General features: G+C 36.6%; 1 protein-coding gene and 1 pseudogene across 5 annotated transcripts in view; both read right to left on the bottom strand.

Moving 5' to 3' along the window:
- The window catches only part of RALYL (RALY RNA binding protein like), a 704,928-nt gene that overhangs the window by 137,818 nt on the left and 547,742 nt on the right, over nucleotides 1-19,368 (bottom strand). For all 5 annotated transcript variants that reach the window (XM_042923553.1, XM_042923555.1, XM_042923552.1 and 2 more), the window contains one exon: nucleotides 13,629-13,704. In XM_042923553.1, the coding sequence (XP_042779487.1) occupies nucleotides 13,629-13,704 (76 nt within the window). The remainder of the gene's footprint in view (nucleotides 1-13,628; nucleotides 13,705-19,368) is intronic.
- LOC122211328 lies at nucleotides 7,696-7,804 on the bottom strand (annotated as a pseudogene).

Genomic DNA, 19,368 nt, shown 5'->3' with positions numbered 1-19,368 from the left:
TAGTTGGGTGTGCTTTTGCTTTAAGGACTTAGTGCTGATCATCCCTCTCCCCAGAATGCTTTCCCCTCAGGGGAAACCTTACCTGCTCCTCACCTTCTTCAAGTCTTTGCTGAAATATCACCTTCTCAGCTGGTCTTCACTCCCCACCCTGTTCAAAATCGGATCACTTCTCACCTTCCCACCCCTATCCCTCTTGCCTTGTTTTACTTTTTCCATAACACCTCCTGCTTTCTAACATAGAGCTTAAGTTAATTATTGATTTTTGTTTATTATCATTTACCTCACACTTGAAGGTAAGGTCAAGGAGTTTGGTCCATTTTGTTAACTAATGTATACTCAGTGCCCTGGACATTGTTCAGTTGGTGCTTAATAATTGATAAACAACTGGATTAGTGATTCTATGTTTCCTTCTCCTCCACTAAATCCACTGAGAATCTCCAATATAGGCTGAATTTGGTAAATCCATGAATTGGGTCTGTTTTCTTTAAAAAAATTTTTTTTAATGTTTGTTTTTGAGAGAGCTAGAGAGAGACAGAGCACGAGTGGGGGAGGGGCAGAGAGAGAGGGAGACACAGAATCTGAAGCAGGCTCCAGGCTCTGAGCTCTCAACACAGAGCCCAACACAGGGCTCTAACTCATGAACCATGAGATCATGACCTGAGCTGAAGTCGGACCCACTGACCACTGAGCCACCCAGGCACCCCTCAGTCAGGTCTGTTAATAGAGGCTTAGAGATAAGTTATCCTTCCAGGCTGGAGATGGTGTGGTTCATTCAAATTGCTGATATCAGAAATTCTTCTCCAAGTCTCTATCATTTCTCAAAAGACTCTCAGGGCTGACCTCACGTGTAGTCCTTCATTTCTCTTTACCAATTTGTGTTGGTAGACAATGTCTAAGTACTGTCTAATTACTAATTGTCTAATTATTGCCTGCCTGCATAAAGCTGTTCTTTCTTGCTTTTTGTTTATTCAGCATTACATTTTTAAAAATAATATATTTTATTTTTCAGTTAAGTGGATGCCTAATATTACTTACTTCTTTCATAATCTCTTTAAGTTTTTTCGTGCCATGTGTTTCAACTTTTTTTGACCTAATTTAGCCCATCTTTTCAAATATTGGTTATGTAATTTTTCTTTCTAAACACTTTAAACATGAGATTCATTATCTTGAGTTTAGGTAGTAAAGAGTAAAAAAAATAAAAGGAGAAAAAGACAATCTTCAGCAAATCAAGAAATCAGCAGTTACAATTTGACTTCAATTCTTCTAGAATTCTCATAATATCATGTTAATGTCTCCACCCTGATGCTGTGAATAGTTTCGTTAAGAGTTGCTAAGCAGTCTGACTCCAAATGCTATTTTAGACCTGATTATCTGTTATCTGTGGGTCATCCTCTACCTCTTTTTCCCCTTCTTGATACATACACTCTGATACATTTACCATACTCAGACTCATTACCATTGGTTCTCCTGTACTCATTGATTCTCCCTGTTAAGAGTTTGGAACACAGAACCTGTCCCCTCTTTTATTGTCATGTCCCATGTTCTGTATACTAAAGGACAAAACCTGGGCTTCATTCCAAACTATTCTGTTACTATTTGTAGCTCACATACACGATGCCCTTTCAAAGCATCGACAGCAGCAAAGCGACTGAATTATAGCTTTAAATACAGAGGGACAGTTATTGTCTGGCAAGCGCCATTGTCTTACTACTGGCTCACTAATCTGTAGTCAGAAGAAATGCCATCACTATGCATTCCTGATTACTTATTTTATTGCATTACTTAAGGGCTCATAAATTTTGACTTTTCATTTTTGAAGATTAGATGACTTCAGCAGCTCTCCTTGCACCCTGCTCCTTACACTCCCCCCGCCATACGCTGAGCTCCTAATCCCATCGTGGCACTGACAGGCCACTTCCGGCAGTCAGCCCTGGCAGTTAACTGCTTCACCCCACTAGGCTGTTGGCCTGCGCTGAATGCTAATGAAGTTGCCTTTTTTAGAATACTAACTTTTCTAATAACCACGGTAACTAAAGAAGTGTAGCTCCAAGGATGAAGGGCTATACCTATTGAATTGGTTTTTGTACAACAGTAAGCACAAAAAATCCTCATTGTTGCCTGTTGTGTGTTTTTGTGTGATGTTTATCATATACCCTTGGAAAATCTGGCTTTTAAATCTCTCTCTCTCTCTCTTTTTCTTTTGGTTATAAAATTCTCATTAAAGAAAATTTGCTATAAGGTACTAAAGTTACAAGAAAAATATCACTCATATCCTTCCTGTTCAAAGAAGTACAGCTAATATTTGATCTTCATTTTTTTCTCTGCATGTTTGTTTCATTTATTAAATAGTTTTGGTTTTCTGCTTATATATGATGCTTACATAATTATATGCTGTTTATATAATTTTGCTTTGCTGGTTTTTCTACTCAAATCTTAAATTTTTCCCATGTCAGTATGAACAATTCATGAACATTCCATCTAATGGATGTGCCATACCCATTATTGTACAACATTTTGGCTGGATCAGATTACTCAATATTTTAAATAAAACTGCAAAGAACATCTTAAGGATAATTTCACATATTTTTAGTTATTTAAATATTTAGAATTATTTTCTTAGATATACTTCTGGAAATGGAATTGCCTACTCAAAAGATATGAATACTTTAAGATACTGGATGGGGTTTGAAGGAACAACATGAACAAACTTGATAATAAAGGCTTTTGTTTCTGGATTCAAAAATAAACAGCAGAATACCAGAGTGCTAGAAATGGGAATCAATGAAGAAACGGTTTAACTCGATTCCTTCATGTTATAAAAAAGTTAGACTTAAAAGAGGTTGTATTGCTTATAATCACCTTGCTGGCATGGGCAGGTAGTAGCAGATACATGATGTGGTTGCAGGTTTCCTAAATTCCAACACAGTGCTCCTTCTAATGACCATGGATATCTTTTCAGAACGAGTGATTCTGACATAGAAGCAGAAGATACTTCAAACAAATATTAAAGTGTAAACCATGAAACACTGCAGTTTCATTTGCAATGTAATATGTTTAACTCAGAGCAACCACCTTGTCCTTTTATTCCACCATATGCTAAACATAAATGAAGAGTGTGTCACTGTCTGGGTTTGGAAGAAGATCCCCTTGTACCCTAAGTATTCTGATATGTAACAATACCAATAAAGTTGAATTCTTAATTGTGCTATAATTCCACTAGAAAGAAATTTTGAAAGTTTAATAGAGTTAGTTTCCAAAAGAACACATTTTTCTGAGAAGCGTTCATCACACGTGGCTAACTCATGATCTAGTGAGACTATGCTGTCGTTTTTGCCCTCATCTTTCGAAGCATCAAAAAAAAGGGACATTTCAGGATTTGCTTTTAAGCACTTATAACTCAACTTGGGAGAATTATTCTTGCATTTAGTTTATGTAATTTTTATAAGAAAATTTGTGGACTGTTTTCTAATTAATATATTTAAAGCCAAACAAAGTTAATAAACTTATAAACTTCATTTTTTTTTACAGTGCAAAACTTGTTCATAATTAAAACTTTAAAATATCTTTCTAGGGCCGCTTGGGTGGCTCAGTCGGTTAAGTCTCTAACTCTTGATTTTGGCTCAGGTCAATCCTAGGATCATGGGATTGAGCCCCGTGTTGGACTCCACGCTGAGTGTGGAGCTTGCTTAGGATTCTCTCTCTCTCTCTCTCTCTCTCTCTCTCTCTGCCCCTTTCCTCCACTCACACATGCTTTCTCTCTCAATTAAAAATAAAAAATCTTTTTATAACAACATTTTCTATTAGTTTATAATTTGTGATAAGTATTCTCAAACTTTAATTGACCAGGAGAAAATACATTTTTATAAAGATAAAAAAATTATGTTTATAAAATACTAATACGTGATTTTAAAATCATTTACCTTATAAAAGTGAGAAAAGATGACAGAAGCCAACAAGCTGTTTGGCTTCTCATTACTTCAGTCCTATCCATCTAGATTGTGAATATTCATTTCATCTTTTCTCGTCTCCCCATTTTGTATGTACTCAGACTTTCTTCTACCTCGTGACACTTCTCTTCTCACTATTTTTTTTCTTATTTACAAGATAAGCAGTCTGTATGGTCACAAAGCATCCTTGCATGTGTGATGGGAATGCTATGGTAGAAGCCCTTGCACAGAGGAGCAGTCAGTGAGGTGGTACAGAGCACTAACTTCTCAGGAATGGACATAATATAAAGAAATTCCCATCAATCTTGACACAAGCAAGTCCATAAATATCACTCTCAATTGTACTTTAAGAAAAATGGGACAGGGGCACTTCACTGGCTTAGTTGATTGTCTGATTCTTGCTTTTGGCTCAGGTCACGATCTCACTGTTCATGGGTTAAAGCCCAGCATCAGGCTTTGTGCTGACAGTGCAGAGCCTGCTTGGGATTCTCTGTCTGTCTGCCTCTCTCTCTCTCTTTCTCTCTCTCTCTGCTTCTCCCCCTCTGTCTCTCTCAAAACAAATAATAAACCTAAAAAAAAAAAAGAAAAATGGGACAAAACCCTAGAAATTTAAAACTCCCTCTTTAAAATTAGGGAAAATATTTCCCTTCCCTTCTTTTTCTTTGAGCATTTAATTTAGAAAATTGTCACTGCTTTGGGGAGAGGGGAAAGTGGGTGATGGGCATTGAGGAAGGCACTTGTTGGGATGAGCACTGGGTGTTGTATGTAAGCCAACTTGACAATAAATTATATTAAAAAAAAGAGTGGAAAAAAAAAAGAAAATTTGTCATTGCAAAGGGGTTCTTCCTTCTTTGAAATGTATGTAAATTCCTTTGAAAACTAGATATGTCTGTATGACCTAGGCATATCTTTTTTTGAGGACATGGGAGCCATCTCTTTGAAAGGTAAGCATCAAAAAATATAGAACCTCTATCTTCCAGTTTCTGGGAGGGTAGGAATCTAACTTTGGTGTTTGTGGTTGCAAAACTACCTGTCATAAAGATATGAGAAGTTTAATTTTTGTCTGGATAAAGCCAACTGCCAATTAGTTAACACAGATGGTCACCCCATTTACAGATGACTTTATGATGAACTACGCATGACAAATGGTGCTTTCAAGTCCTCTTACTTGAGGATTAGCTATTATCTATCTTGAGAACATGCATAGAATGGGTTATGTCTGCTTTGCTATATTAAAGGGTGAGATTTCTTTCTGTTTTTGTGAACTCTTAGCAGATTATCTGTGATGTGCATCACATTCTGGGTGTTCATTTAATAAGAAAAGTGTTTTCCTTCTTTATGAACTATGTGGAAAGGATTTCTGGGTTGGGAAAAGATTTTTTTTTTTTAAATTACATTAACAACAGTGTAAAAGGAGGGTACCATTCCCACACTAAAGATGTTTTACTTTTTGATTTGTTTAAAAGTAGGACTTCAGACACATTTCAATTTCTTTTATGATCCTTCCATGTAGTCTTGAGGAAAAGGAAATATATCCTGGAATTTTGAACTTAATATGTAGATTGAGAAGGCAGATGAGACATGAGCCCTTGATGGGCAAACAAAGCAAATAAATAACCCTTTGAAATGAAAAACAATCAATTTCAATTATCTTAGGTTGGAAGCTCAGGGACCCAAATTCTCTCTACCAAGGGCCATCCTCAAATAAGAGGTCACTAGATCTAAAGATAATGACCAAAAAAATAAAATGATGAAAACATATGAAATCAGCACTGACAGTGAAGACATTTCATCTTGTGAACAAGAAAAACATTGTCTTTTGGAAGATAAAATCCAGAGAGCACCTTCCTCCCAGGCAGAGAGCACTTCTGCATTGACCCAACAATGAGAGGTGACCACCATCCTCCTATGCTTCGTGGAGACCAGTGGCGCTTCTGCTGTTGCTCTAACTTTAATACCCCATTATGCAAAGCAAGAAGAGCACAAACATAGTAAGACACAAAGAGCATACAGCATAAAAGGCCATAACACTTGCGTCCTGGTAAGGAGGCTTGGGTTCAACAGAAAATCCTGTCTTCACAAATGAAAGAAAGCAACTATTTCAGGACCGGTTGTAGCTTCTAAAGTACAGTAAAATTGTGGCTAGAAGAAAAGAGTTGCATTTCTTCATTTGTACCTGCTAGCTGTGAGGAAGAGGTGGAATTTCAGCCCCTTCTATCCCATGCTAAGTTTCCCATTCTTTTTCCATTTCTCCCCATCCTAGAGGAGTATTAAGTAACAGATCAAGAGGCACCTGAGCGAAAAGTTGTAAACAACCAAGCATTGTCTTTTTCTTCTGGTCCTTGGGGCTGCGTAAGTAAACTAACTAAGTAGTCAGCCTCTCTTGCTTTCTGTCTCCTCCTCACATGCAGCTAATAGGGGTAATGTGAATCCAGGCTGCTCTGTAAATCTAGCCATCTTGGAACATCACTGTTTTTGACTTTCATGCAATTTGTCAAAGGATGGTAAACTGCCTTGTGAGAAGCAGAAAAAAAGTCTGTGTTGTTATTGACAGACTTCATGAGGAAAGTACCATTAATTGAAAAATATTTCATGTGCATGAGTGTGTATGTGTGTGTTTATTGTATAACTAGTTCTGAGGGTAGTATCTACCAAGCTGTTTAGATACTTTCATATGTGATAAGTTTTTCTGAGAAGGGAGAGTTATGGAAAAAGTTTCTTATCACAAATTGGAGTACTTGCTTTTAATAGATGGTTACATAAATTATCAGGCATCCCTTTTCTCTTTGACTGCCAGGAATCCCATAACTAAGTTCGATGCTCACTTGTAATACCTTATTATTGCATAAGTTTTCTAAGTATAATTTGCTTGATCCTATCTGCCACACCCCACCCCAATTCCCACCTAATTCTTGATTCTTATTATTAACCTCTTTTTAAAATTGGTTGCATGATTTTGCTTCCTTTGATTTTATCATAAGTTATCTGAAATCAAACAAATAGAATCATAGTCTTTCAAAAAGCCTTAGTTATGGATTCTCTAAGGAATTATACCATCTAGTCTCCCTTTACAGTTACTGTGTTCTTCCCATGTGCAAGAAGGTATTTATTCATGGATCTTTATGCATTAAAAACTCACAAAAGACTGCAAACAGGCCATTCCTTCCCCTAGCAGAAAACAGCCTGTAGCAGAACTATTTTCATGGGCATTATGCCCGTATTTCTATAAATGTTTTAAATTAAAAGGTTTATAACTTACATTTGTTTAATATTGAAATATGAGGGACATACTATAAATTAGCATAATCTTTTTCTCCCCCCAAAAGTATCTTTTTAGGCGGTTATAGAAACTGTTAACCTATTTAGCTGACTGTATGGATTTTAGCAACATCATCATAGCTCAAGGCTCCTTTAAGATAACTTCTTAAAATAATTGATCATAGACCTTTCTCTTTGAATAATCATAACAATGAGAATCACTAAAATTTGTAGAGCATCTATAACAGTTCCAGTCCTTAAATATGTCATCTTTCAGGAAACTTTTATTCCTCCTTCAAGCAGATAAAGAAGCAAATGAAGAAGAGACGGAGTTCACGCAACTGAAATTGCTGAGCCAGTTTTAGGAGGCAGTCCTGTCTGACACCATTTCCACCAAACATACTCACGTAAAACATCTGCACAGTTTTAAGCCATCCACAAAGTAAGTACTGGGGACCTTTTCTGGTTCAACAGCATTTCATGTTTGCTTGAGAAGTGTGAATTGAAGAGAACTCACCTTCAATTACATATATATATATATATATATATATATATATATATATATATACTTGATCTTAGCCAAAAGGCCGAGAAGCGATATATATATATATATATATATATATATACTCAGCTTTGAGTTTTAGAAGTGGACTTTTTTTTTCTCTTGTGCATATTTGCGACCACACTTTTCCTTGCCAGTAATTTGATTGCCCAAGACTGAATCAGGAGCTAAAAGAGACTGCGATTGCTACATAGACCCAGCGACAACTTAATTTCAAGTTGAAGCTTGTAGGCATGTCAGTGCTGGGGCTTGTGTCCATTTTAAAAGGGCAAAGGCATCAGCACAGGGGGTGAGAGGAACAGTTCCCTGTCCTCCTCACATTCCATTTAAAAACCACAGAGTCCATTCCTAGATGGCTTTCCTCGTGGGCCCACCGGAGTAGGTAGGTGAAATGGAAGCCTTTACCAGTGCAAAGGGAGACGCTGATACTGAAAGTATTAAGCTTCTGAAAATGTATGTGTATTATCCTTGATAGTATAAAAGGAGACAGAAAATAAATAAAATAACCAATAGCTAACTGGTAAACATTCCTCAGCAAACAGAGCAAGTCAGTGAAGTGGAGATATCCAGGATGCTTTTCCTCCATATTGATTTTTTGCTATTTTGCATTGGGTGAAATTAGCTTCTATTGCTTTCATTTCATTTGATTTCATTTCAAGGTCCTAGGGAACATTTTGGGTCACCTGAAGGTCCCTCTTCTCTATGTTGTGCCAGAGTGGCCATGAGGATGGTAACAGAACTCACGTAGGTCAAGTGGTAAACAAATCACCAGAGAAATTTTGCTGCAGAGTCACCTTACTTGGCCCAGACTCTGAAAGTGTTTTGGTCATTGAAAGTCCTATAATATAACCTGCATTCATGTTATCGCCACTAATTGTGGTGATCTTAAAATGGTAATTCTATAGGTCATCCTAAGACAATCTTAAGGGAGCCTTATAGTTACTTGCAGTGACAATCTGGATGTCCATGGTCTTCTCTGTGAGGTGGGAAGGTTGCTAAGAAAGGCATCTGTATAATAACCATAAAGCCATATTTGGGAATGATACCTAGTAATATCCATGCAATGAATGGGATGACACTGTGTTTTATGTGTCTCACTGCCTTGTGCTCCCTGTGACTGGGAGGGCTGCCTCTAGGTGAATGAAAACCTGTACTTGGTCAGCTATGATAAGTAGTATCTTTGTTCTCTGGTTGGCAGTTTTACTCACATCAGAGAGGAAAGGTCTGTCTCCTTTACAAGCAGAAACAAAACCATCATACAATTATTCTCATTTAGCTATTATTTAGCATTAATTGGAACTTGGCATGCTGGGAAACTCGCTTCCTGGGGGAGGATTTTATTGTAGAGCACCATAGATACTGTGTAATGTACATAGCACATTCGAAGCAGCAATTTATTAAAAGTCACAATATTTTCCCTAGAGAATGGATTTGCTATTCACCATTAGGACTAAGTCCAATATTTATGGAATGTTCACACATGATTAATTGCGTTTCATTTACAAATAGCCTCTAATGGGAGACATTTTTATTACAAGTGCTATTTTAATGAATTGTCTATCTTTATGAATTCCTGTAGAAGACTGAAATAATTTCTTTTCCTTCCTTTCCCCAACCTTACACCTGAGCCTGCTGGGGCTTCTCATGTCTTTCTTATGTCTTCTATCAGACTCATGTGATCATCCCCTCACTTGTCTAAGGTGGAAATCTTGGCCATATTTGTGACTCACTCATCCTTCCATCCCATTGCCAATTGGTCACCATATTCAAATGGCTCCTTGTTGCCTGTAGAATAAAAGCTGAATCTCCTTAATCTGATAAGCAGGCATATTAAGATCCTGACAGCCTGAGCCCCATAGCATTCCAGTTATCCATTCTTTGCCTTCACCAAGTAGACTATATTAGTTCTCACCATGAGATGCTCTTCTTTAACTCTGTGTCTATTCCCTGGTCACATTTTCTTTTGCCAGCATGCTCTCTTTCTCTTTGCCTATGAGTGAATGCCTGATTGCTCAGAATTCTGATCAAATGTCACTCAGACTTCCTCCTCCCCTCCCCTTAGGCAGGATCAGTTACTCTCTCATTTGTTTTCTTATAGAACTGTATGTATACTTCATTTATGTTCCTTCTTTGTGTGTACATTTAACTCATGAATACCACAGTAAATATTTTAAGGCTTTAGTATGTTTTTAAATTTTTTTGTGGCTTCCACGTATACTATGTTAATTCAGCACATGATAAATGCTTGGTGAAGGCTGTCTGGCTAAACTGAAAATCCTGTTAAAAGAAGTAACAAGGTTAGGGGCTCCTGGGTGGTTCAGTCGGTTAAGCGTCCGACTTCAGCTCAGGTCATGATCTCGCAGTTTGTGAGTTCGAGTCCCACATTGGGCTCTGTGCTGACAGCTCAGAGCCTGGAGCTTGCTTCGGATTCTGTGTCTCCTTCTCTCTCTGCCCCTCCCCAACTTGTGCTCTGTCTCTCTATGTCTCTCAATAAATAAATAAATGTAAAAAAATATAAAAAAGAAATAACAAGGTTATCCCTCAGTGTGTATTCCATGTAAATACTACTTTGCGGTTCATGACAGAGATAAAATGGATGCAGGTGAAGGAGAAAGTCTGATAGCAAATCATTTACATCCCCAACAGGGTAAAGAGATCTGGAGACATAACAGTTTAGGGCATGAAGGTAAATCAGAGGTTACCGAGAACCCGAAAAATAATTTATTTTTATTTAATTTTGCTTTCTCCTTGCCTTGTGGCCTTGGCATTTGCTATGTCATTTGCCTTGAAAAGCAGTGACCACAGTGCCTATGTGTCTTGTATGAATGAATGAACAAATAAACGAAGAATTGAAATTATTCCAGCTTTCTCATTTCATGGATAAGAGACCCAAAGTTACAAAGAACAGGAAAGCAGAAACAACCTCTTTTCAAGCTGCCACCATATGCCCTGCACTAAGATTAGGTGCTTTTGCCTCAACTATTCATTTTATCCTGTCAAGAAAATTCTACAACTATTACGTGAGATAAAGAATCTGAAGCTCAAAATTTGTGCCCCATGATCACAGAGATCGGTTGTAACTCTGGTTTTTATACTGTGTAGTGTAGTCTTTCCTTTGCTACCTGCTGTCATGGTAATCATGGACAGTGTAAGTGATTATTAGTTTTGCTGGGTAGGAATCTCTGCTTTTTATAATCTCTGTGCTTAGATAGGGGCAGGTGAGTAAATATGCGGAGCAGTGATCTAGCGGCAAGATCCCTAGAATTGAAGGCTGAAAACCAGTGTTCAGTTCCTAATCTTGTTATCTTAGTTCGGGCGAGTCCTTTATTGTTTTGGAAACTTAGTTTTTTCATTTATAATACAAGGCTCATAATACAAACCTTGTGGACTTTTGTGGTGAACAGATAAATAGTGACTCTGAAAATACAGTGTGTCTACATAAAAAGGAGTTATTACTATTATTAAGCTTATGTAAGAATGAGAAAGTGTGTATAAAAGGGTGTTCTTAGACGTGCATTCCACTCTCTTTTGTTCCCTTTGTTACCTCTTTGTAATTTCAGTACAACCCAGCCTTCATTTGAGTAAACAGATGAAAACAGGATAAATAAGCATTTCTCCACCGATGTAATTTGTATACAATATATCAGATTAAATGAACTTCTGCTTTTGATTCTTTTGAATTCACAATTCAATGTAATTTAGTAATAGAGAAATAACAGTTAAAAAGACATCTGTTTCTTGTCACAAGCTTCTATTCTCATAAGAAAAAACAGTCCAAGAACAGGGAAAATCAGAAAATCAACATCACTGCACAGTGGTAACTCTTTGATGAGAAAAAATTTAAAAAACCACTGACAGTTTGTTTTGTTAATTATTGAAAATACGGCTTTTGAAATGTTCTACATTAGAGGCAGTTCTATACATACATTTAAAAATGAATCTGATCACAAAAGAACTTGCATTTTTTCAGTTTTTTGTAAAGGTATCCTCTCTACCTTAAGCAAGGTACAGAAAGTATCACTTCACTTTGGCTGGTGACTTCATTTCGGACCTTTAATACCAATATTGTCTTATGATCATTTATCAAATTTGTTAAGGCCTGTACTTTTCCATTTTTATATAAATTTTTAAATTAAGTGAAGTAAATTCACATAGCTAAAATAACATGAGCAATTAAGACATATTTTCAATATCTATTTTATGATTTCTAATGGTCATGCATTAGAGAGCCCTGGGGCATTAGCATGGATAGGACCTTGGCACTCATTTAATTCTGATCTTTTTTATTTCACAGCTTGGGAAATGAGGCTGTGAGTGGCTGAAAGAAGGAGATACGCTAGTTCTCAGAGAACAAAGATGAAAAAAACCAGCTCCAAGCTATCTTTTGAGTACTCTTCTTACTGTACTATATTAGAATATAATCAATTTTGACAAGTAGAACTCAGTTCTCCTTTATCCAAATAATATCAGGTTAAAAAAGGGGGCCTTGCTCAACACTTACATTAGTTCTTTGGATGTGGATACTGATGGAATGAAGACACATATCTGGGAGACGACCAAATAAATTGGATGACAGGAGACCTCAATAGCTTGGAACAATTGGCAAAGTCTAACAAAAGGGGATTTAACAGAGAGATGCAAAATTGGCACTTAACAGTACAAAAACCAATGGCAAAAGTTCATGAAGTGGGACATATGGCTTAGCAACAGAACATTTTTTTTTCAAAAGTCACTATTTAAAGAAATTTTTTTAATGTTTTTATTTATGTATGTATTTACTTAAAATTTTTTAATGTTTATTTATTTTTGAGAGAGAGACACAAACACAGAGGGTGAGTGGGGGAGAGCAGAGAGAGAGGGAGACATAGAATCTGAAGCAGGTTCCAGGCTCTGAGTTGTCAGCACTGAGTCTGATGCTGGGCTCAAACCCATAGACTGTGAGATTATGATCTGAGTTGAAGTCGGACACATAACCGACTGAGCCAAGTAGATTCCCCTGTTTTTACTTATTTTTGACAGAAAGAGAGACAGAGAGTGAGCTGGGGAGAGGTAGAGAGAGAGGGAGACACAGGCCTCAGGCTCTGAGCTGTCAGCACAGAGCCTGAAGCAGGGCTCAAACTTGTGAACCCTGAGATCATGACCCAGGCCAAAGTCAGAAGTTCAACCAACTGAGCCACGCAGGCACCCCCCAAAAGTGGCTATTTTTAAAGAACTAAAAGTTCTGTGAGCTTACTCTTGTCCTCTTATCCAAATGAACTGAATTTTACTTAACATGATAGACGTTTATACAGAACAATAGAGAGGCTAAATACAGTTTAATTTTATCTATTGAGCATTGAGATTATAAATGTGGACACTGATAAACTGGGGCAACGAGAGGGGAAAGACCAGAATGTTAAATTGACTCAGATCCAAGTATATTAGGAAAGGTTAAAGGTATTAGGAAGGTCTGTTTGGAGAAGGGAAGGACTACATTTGTTGTTTTAGAGAAATAGGGGTGAAATGAGCATATACTTTGTGACAAAAGAGGCTGAATGATCAGGTGGAAAGAACTCAAGGTATGGCATCAGACAGCATGAGTCTGAATATTGGTGCCATCATTCTTACAAGTGGTGGGACTTAGGGAAATTCCCCATGAGGAATATCTTGTAGAGGGGTTGTTTTAGTGGAGATGGGAAGGTTAGGTGTACAGATCCCTGCCAATCCTGGGTGACATATCTCTATGTTGATTGTCAGCATTTTGTTGTACTTTATGCCAGGAAGGATTGTCCTTTAAAACATTTGATTCCTTATAAGGTTATGTTGCTTTTTAAAGTTGCAAGAAGTTTCCACTACTATATATCATAAAATTGCTTACTTACCTATAAAGTGCAGAAAGGGGCCTCTTGTTTCCAGGTTTTGGTCTGTATGGTTTGGGTTCTCCTGCCATGTTGATATCTAAAAGCAAAAAATAATATAGCACTGATTAGTAAAAATTAATCCACTTGAGAAAAGTAAATGATGAGTTTTTTTTTCATTTTGCCATTTGCCTATACAAATGTTATATGCCATTCATTTATTCAACAAATATTTGCTGAGCATCTACTTTAGGCCAGGCACTGTTTGAGATATGTCATGTACCAAACAGGTTAGATTTATGCCCTTGTAAAACTAACCTTCTACTGGGGGAAGAAATAGATGGCAAACAACAACAACAACAATAACAACAACAATGAAAACAAAAAGAAAAATTCATAACATATTAGAAAGTGATAAGTACTATGGAAAAAGACAATGTTGAATGAGGTAGAGAAATCAGGAATGCTTAGTAAAATGAAGAAAGAATGAAATATCCTTTTTTTTTTTGAATGTTTATCTATTTTGAGAGCGAGAGGGAGAGAGAGAGAGAGAGAGAAGAGAGAATCCCAAGCAGGTTTCATGCTGTCAGCATGGACCCCGACGTGGGGCTCGACCCCATGAACTGAGAGATCACAGCCTGAGCTGAAATCAAGCGTTGGACGCTTAATGGACTGAGCCACCCAGGTGCCCCCCAGACATCCTTCTCAATTGGGTTTTTGCCAGAAATGTCTCAGTTTGCATACACATTTGCATGGATCAGAGCTTTGTTCTTAAGAGGAATTAATTTAAATGATAATATCTTTCACCTATGTAGAAAAGGCGTGTAGAAGAGTGGAACTCTAGAGGATACCAGGCTTACTGAAGGAACAATACAACACACACACTCATAAACTAGAATGTGCAGTTATAGAGTTCCTGGGTAGTCAGAAGAAGAGAGTACAACTTTTGCCTTTGTGAACTAAAATCATGATAAAATCTCTAGGATAAGGCAATAAGATGCTTAAGTACCTGACAGAAGAGTATTTGCATACAACTTCCCAACCTCTGTTTTAAAGAAATGTGTGAAACTGTTAAGGGATTGGAAAGTTGGGTGATAAACGTTTGGAAAATCACATAAAAACCAAGATTTAATAAAGTTAAAATTTCTAAATCATGATAAAAAGGAAAATCTATATCAAATATATCAAAATAATGTTTGCTTTTTTTGACATTATTTTGATAGAAAAGAAGGAGAATACTTCTCTTTCTTGTACAGTGGACTAGGGAGGACTAGGATTAGGGAGGAATGAGTGACCCAGCAGTGAAAACAACCAAAATTTCTAGATAAAATACAGCTGACCCTTCAACAACACTGGTGTGAACTGCACAGGTCCATTTATATGCAGATTTTTTTCAATAAATATAGTACAGTACTGTAAATGTATTTTCTCTTCCTTATGATTTTCTTAACATTCTCTTTTCTCTAGCCTACTTCTATTGTAAGAATACAGTAACAAGAGTACATGAAACATACAATATATGTATTTATTGTTTATGTTATTGGTAAGGTTTCCAGTCAACAGTAGGCTATTAGTAGTTGAGTTCTGGGGGCAGTCAAACATTATGTGTAAATTTTTGACTGCACAGGGGCTCAGTACCCCTACTCCCATGTTGTTCAAGGGTCAACTGTATAATATATCTCTTTTTTAAAAAATACAACATTGAGGGGCGCCTGGTTGGCTCAGTCGGTTAAGCATCTGACTTCGGCTCAGGTCATGATCTCACCATTCGTGAGTTCGAACACCACCTCAGGCTCTGTGCTGACAGCTCAGAGACTGGAGCCTGCTTCAGATTCTGTGTCTCCCTTTCTCTCTGCCCCTCCCCGGCTCATGCTTTGTCTCTGTCTCTCAAAAACGAATAAATGTTAAAAAGACTTTTTTAAAAAGTACAACACTGAGCTAGTAAAAAAGTAAGGAGTTCATAGAAGCCTATGTCTGAGTCAAAGCAGGAAAGGAACTCAGATGGAATTGGAAGACTGGCTCTGGCTTAGTCCTTGAAGACACTTACTGAAACCAGAACTTGAGCTTTAGCTTTTATGTCCTTGTGAATTAGAGGGGACAGGGGACAGTGCCCACATTAAAGGGTATGAACCATATAATTACTGAATTCAATACCCATATGGTATTAAATCTTTCAATACCCATATGGGTTAAAATCTTTAACTAAGAAGAAAAGGAAGCTTCATCCTTCTTCCTAATAAGGAATATCCACAAAAAATTCTCTAGTAAATGTCATAGTTAATAGTGAAATATTGGCTACATTTTCTTTAACATCAAGGTATTTGATTACTTAATTAGCTAATTTTTATATTATGTCTACACCCAACATGGGGCTCAAACTTATGACTCTGAGATCTAGAGTCGCATGCTCTTCCAACGGGGTCAGCCAGGTGCCCCTCATGTCAAGAAATTTAGAAGGGTATTCACTAGTACCAATTCTGTATCACATTGTACTGGATTTCATAGTGCATGAAGTAAGACAGGAAAACAGTACCAGAAATGGGAAGGAAGAAATTAAACTGTCATAACTGTTGATAATAACTGGGTCCACATAAAAACTCCAAAATATCCATGGACTATTACAATTAATAAAAGAGTTTAATAAACTTCTTGGGTTCAATGCCAATATACACAATTTAAATTCATATCTCTACACAACAATACATGTTTTAAAAATATAATTCTAAAAGATGTGATTTACATAGTATAAAAGTAAAGTACCTAGGGATAAATGCATTATAAAATTTTAAAGATGTTTATAAGGAAAATTATATAACTATATTGGAAGATTTTATGGTTACCTCACATAAATAGAGAAATTAGAAAACTTGATATTTAACAAACATTTCAATTCTCCTGAAGTTGATTTATTGATTCCATATAATGTCAATAATATTTCCAAACATTCTTTTTATATCTATGTGGAGTTGGTAAGTTAATTCTGAGATTTACATGACAGAGTAAAAAGTCAAAATAACCACTTGGAAAAAAACCCAAAGGTGGCAAACTTGCCTTATCCAGACTTATTTTAAGCTACAGTAATTAAGACTATAGTATTTGTACAAAGATAGAAAATGAAACATTGCAACAGAGTAGAAAACTCCCAAAAAACACGCATATATGAATGTCTGAATTATGACAGAAATAACATAGCTGATCTGGGATTAAAGATAGGCTTCTGAGGCTGTAACAACTGATTACATTACTGCGAGGATAAATATGAACTTGAACCTCTACCTTACACTGTACAGAAAAATAATTAATTACTATCAGATTAAAACCCTAAATATGACAGGCAAAAATATATAACTTTTTTTATTAAAATTTTTTTAAGTTTTATTTTTCATATTTGAGAGAGAGAGAGAGAGAGAGCGCATCAGCAGGGGAGGGGCAGAGAGATGGAGACAGAATCTGAAGCAGGTTCCAGGCTCTGAGCTGTTAGCACAGAGCCCAATGTGGGGCTCGAATTCATGAGCAGTGAGATGACCTGAGCTGAAGTTGGAAGCCTAACCGACTGAGCCACCCAGGCACCCCCCCTCCAAAATATATAACTTTTAAGAAGAAATACAGTAAAATATCTTTATGAGATCAGAGTATGAAAGGATAATCCTAAACCAGACATAAAAAGGCACTAGCCTTAAAATACAAGATTGATAAATTCTACTACATTACAGTAAAATAAAAAGAATTTCTGCTCAGCAAAAGGCACAAAAAGACAATGCAAAGAAAGGCCACAAACTAGATGAAGAAATCCTTGACAAAGTATTTGTTTCTGGAATACATAAAGACTTATTTATATGAGTCAAACCACCAAATAGAAAATTCGGCAAAGCTCTGGATGAATGAGCATTTCCGTTGTACTCGACTTTTAAATACAAGATTTAATTGTGTCTTCAGGCCAACATGGCTTATTTAGAAGCCAAGGCTCAGGTACTCATGACTCAAGAGCTGTGCCTTGAAGGGACCATGCAAACAAGGCAAATGACACCATAACAGTAAAATCTGTGGTCAATGATGGAGAGACATGCTGAGGTTTTCTTCTCTAATTGTCACACATTGTGTAAGTTTCCCATAGGTAGGACTAGAGGAAAAATGACCGAGATTCAATTTTCTGCCATTCTTATAAAGATAGGGGCTTTGGAGTAAAATACTGAGGTACAGAAAATAAAGTGTTATTTCTTAAATTCCCAAATTTAGAAAGAGTCATACCAAATACTAATATTTAGAAATCCCATATTGTCTTCAAGAAGGGATACGGGTTTAATCATTCTCAACAAATTTTTTTTGAGATCATCCAAAATATCCTAGTTAAATTCCTACTTGTTTTACAGAAGTATCTATAAAGGTACCTCTATATCAAGAAGGTGGGTTCTATTATCTGAGTATTAGAATTATATTCTTGTAGAGAGAGTCAGCAAAATTAGGTAAGCACCATTCAAAGGAGGTCTCTTGAAGTGTTTATGTTTGGGTACAATATACATCATACTGTGTGGAAGAACTCCCCCAAGCCGTTTCCAGGCATAGGGATGAAGCAGAAGGGAGTGAAAGCCTTACCCACGGTTAGGAGATGACTGGAGACAGGAGACCTCCACAAGGAGGGAAGATGGGTATCTGCATTTTGTCCTATGACATTATAAGGCTACGTAAGGACCAACTAAGAACAGACCCCATATTTATTTTGAAGTTTCAATATTTCAAGTTAGCATGAAAAAAATTGGTGGAAAATATAAAAATTTACTCTAAAATTATTCTTCTAGAATTAAACCTCAGAATCAAACAAACTGAAAAATATCCTGTTGGGCTAATAACTATATATTTTCACAGTAAACTACTTAAAAACTTATTAAATGTTCTAAAAAATTTAATCAGTTTTCCTTGCTTCTTTATATTGAAGCTAAATAAGTGATGTCAACATACCATGACAGAAACAACTATAAAGTTAGAGAACTGGAAAAAGTCAATGAGATGAACCTATTCTGGTTTGAGGTAAATGAGATGGGGCAAATGGAGACAGGTACTGCTCCAAAGGGTCTTTCTCAGAAATGATATTCAAAACATGTTAATGCATTTCTTTGACCGATTTTTGTTAGTGTGCGAGAAAAGATGATGGTAACAGCATTCTATTAGTTCATGCTTTATGACTCTTGGGAAGATACCTCTACGTCAACACCCAAACACTGCGATCCCCATTTTATGCTATGACATTGCTCCAATGGCACAGACTACTGAGTGCCTCCCTTTGACTTTGGACTTTTACCCTGCACGGTGTTATTTACCCAACAGGTGTTCAGTGGGTCTGTCTACTGGTTGATTAAATTCATACAGACCAGAAGGTATATCCTTGCACAGGTTGTAGTGTGTCTAGCCAAACACACTGTCAGCACATTTCCTAAAGTGATATTTATTTGAACTATGTTTTGGAAGATGTTAACAGGTATATTGCCAAGCAAATAAATCATGGTAACATAAGTTTTGTAAAAATGCTATAATTTATCTCTCTCTTGGATATTTTTAATGCATATGAAAGGATAAGATTCTGGAAAAAAAAGAAACATTCAGTTATGTTTAACTCAAATGTGTGTGTGTGTGTGTGTGTGTGTGTGTGTGTGTATAAACACAGAGTCTATTTTGGATGACACACGTGTAAACATTCAGCAAAACGGTGTCCTCCCAGAACACAGGTTTATGAAATACACTGAAATATTTAGAAAACATTTTACATTTA

This window comes from Panthera leo, chromosome F2, assembly GCF_018350215.1.
Source record: "Panthera leo isolate Ple1 chromosome F2, P.leo_Ple1_pat1.1, whole genome shotgun sequence".
Lineage (NCBI taxonomy): Eukaryota > Metazoa > Chordata > Mammalia > Carnivora > Felidae > Panthera > Panthera leo.
This window is presented reverse-complemented; position numbering and strand designations above follow the sequence as displayed.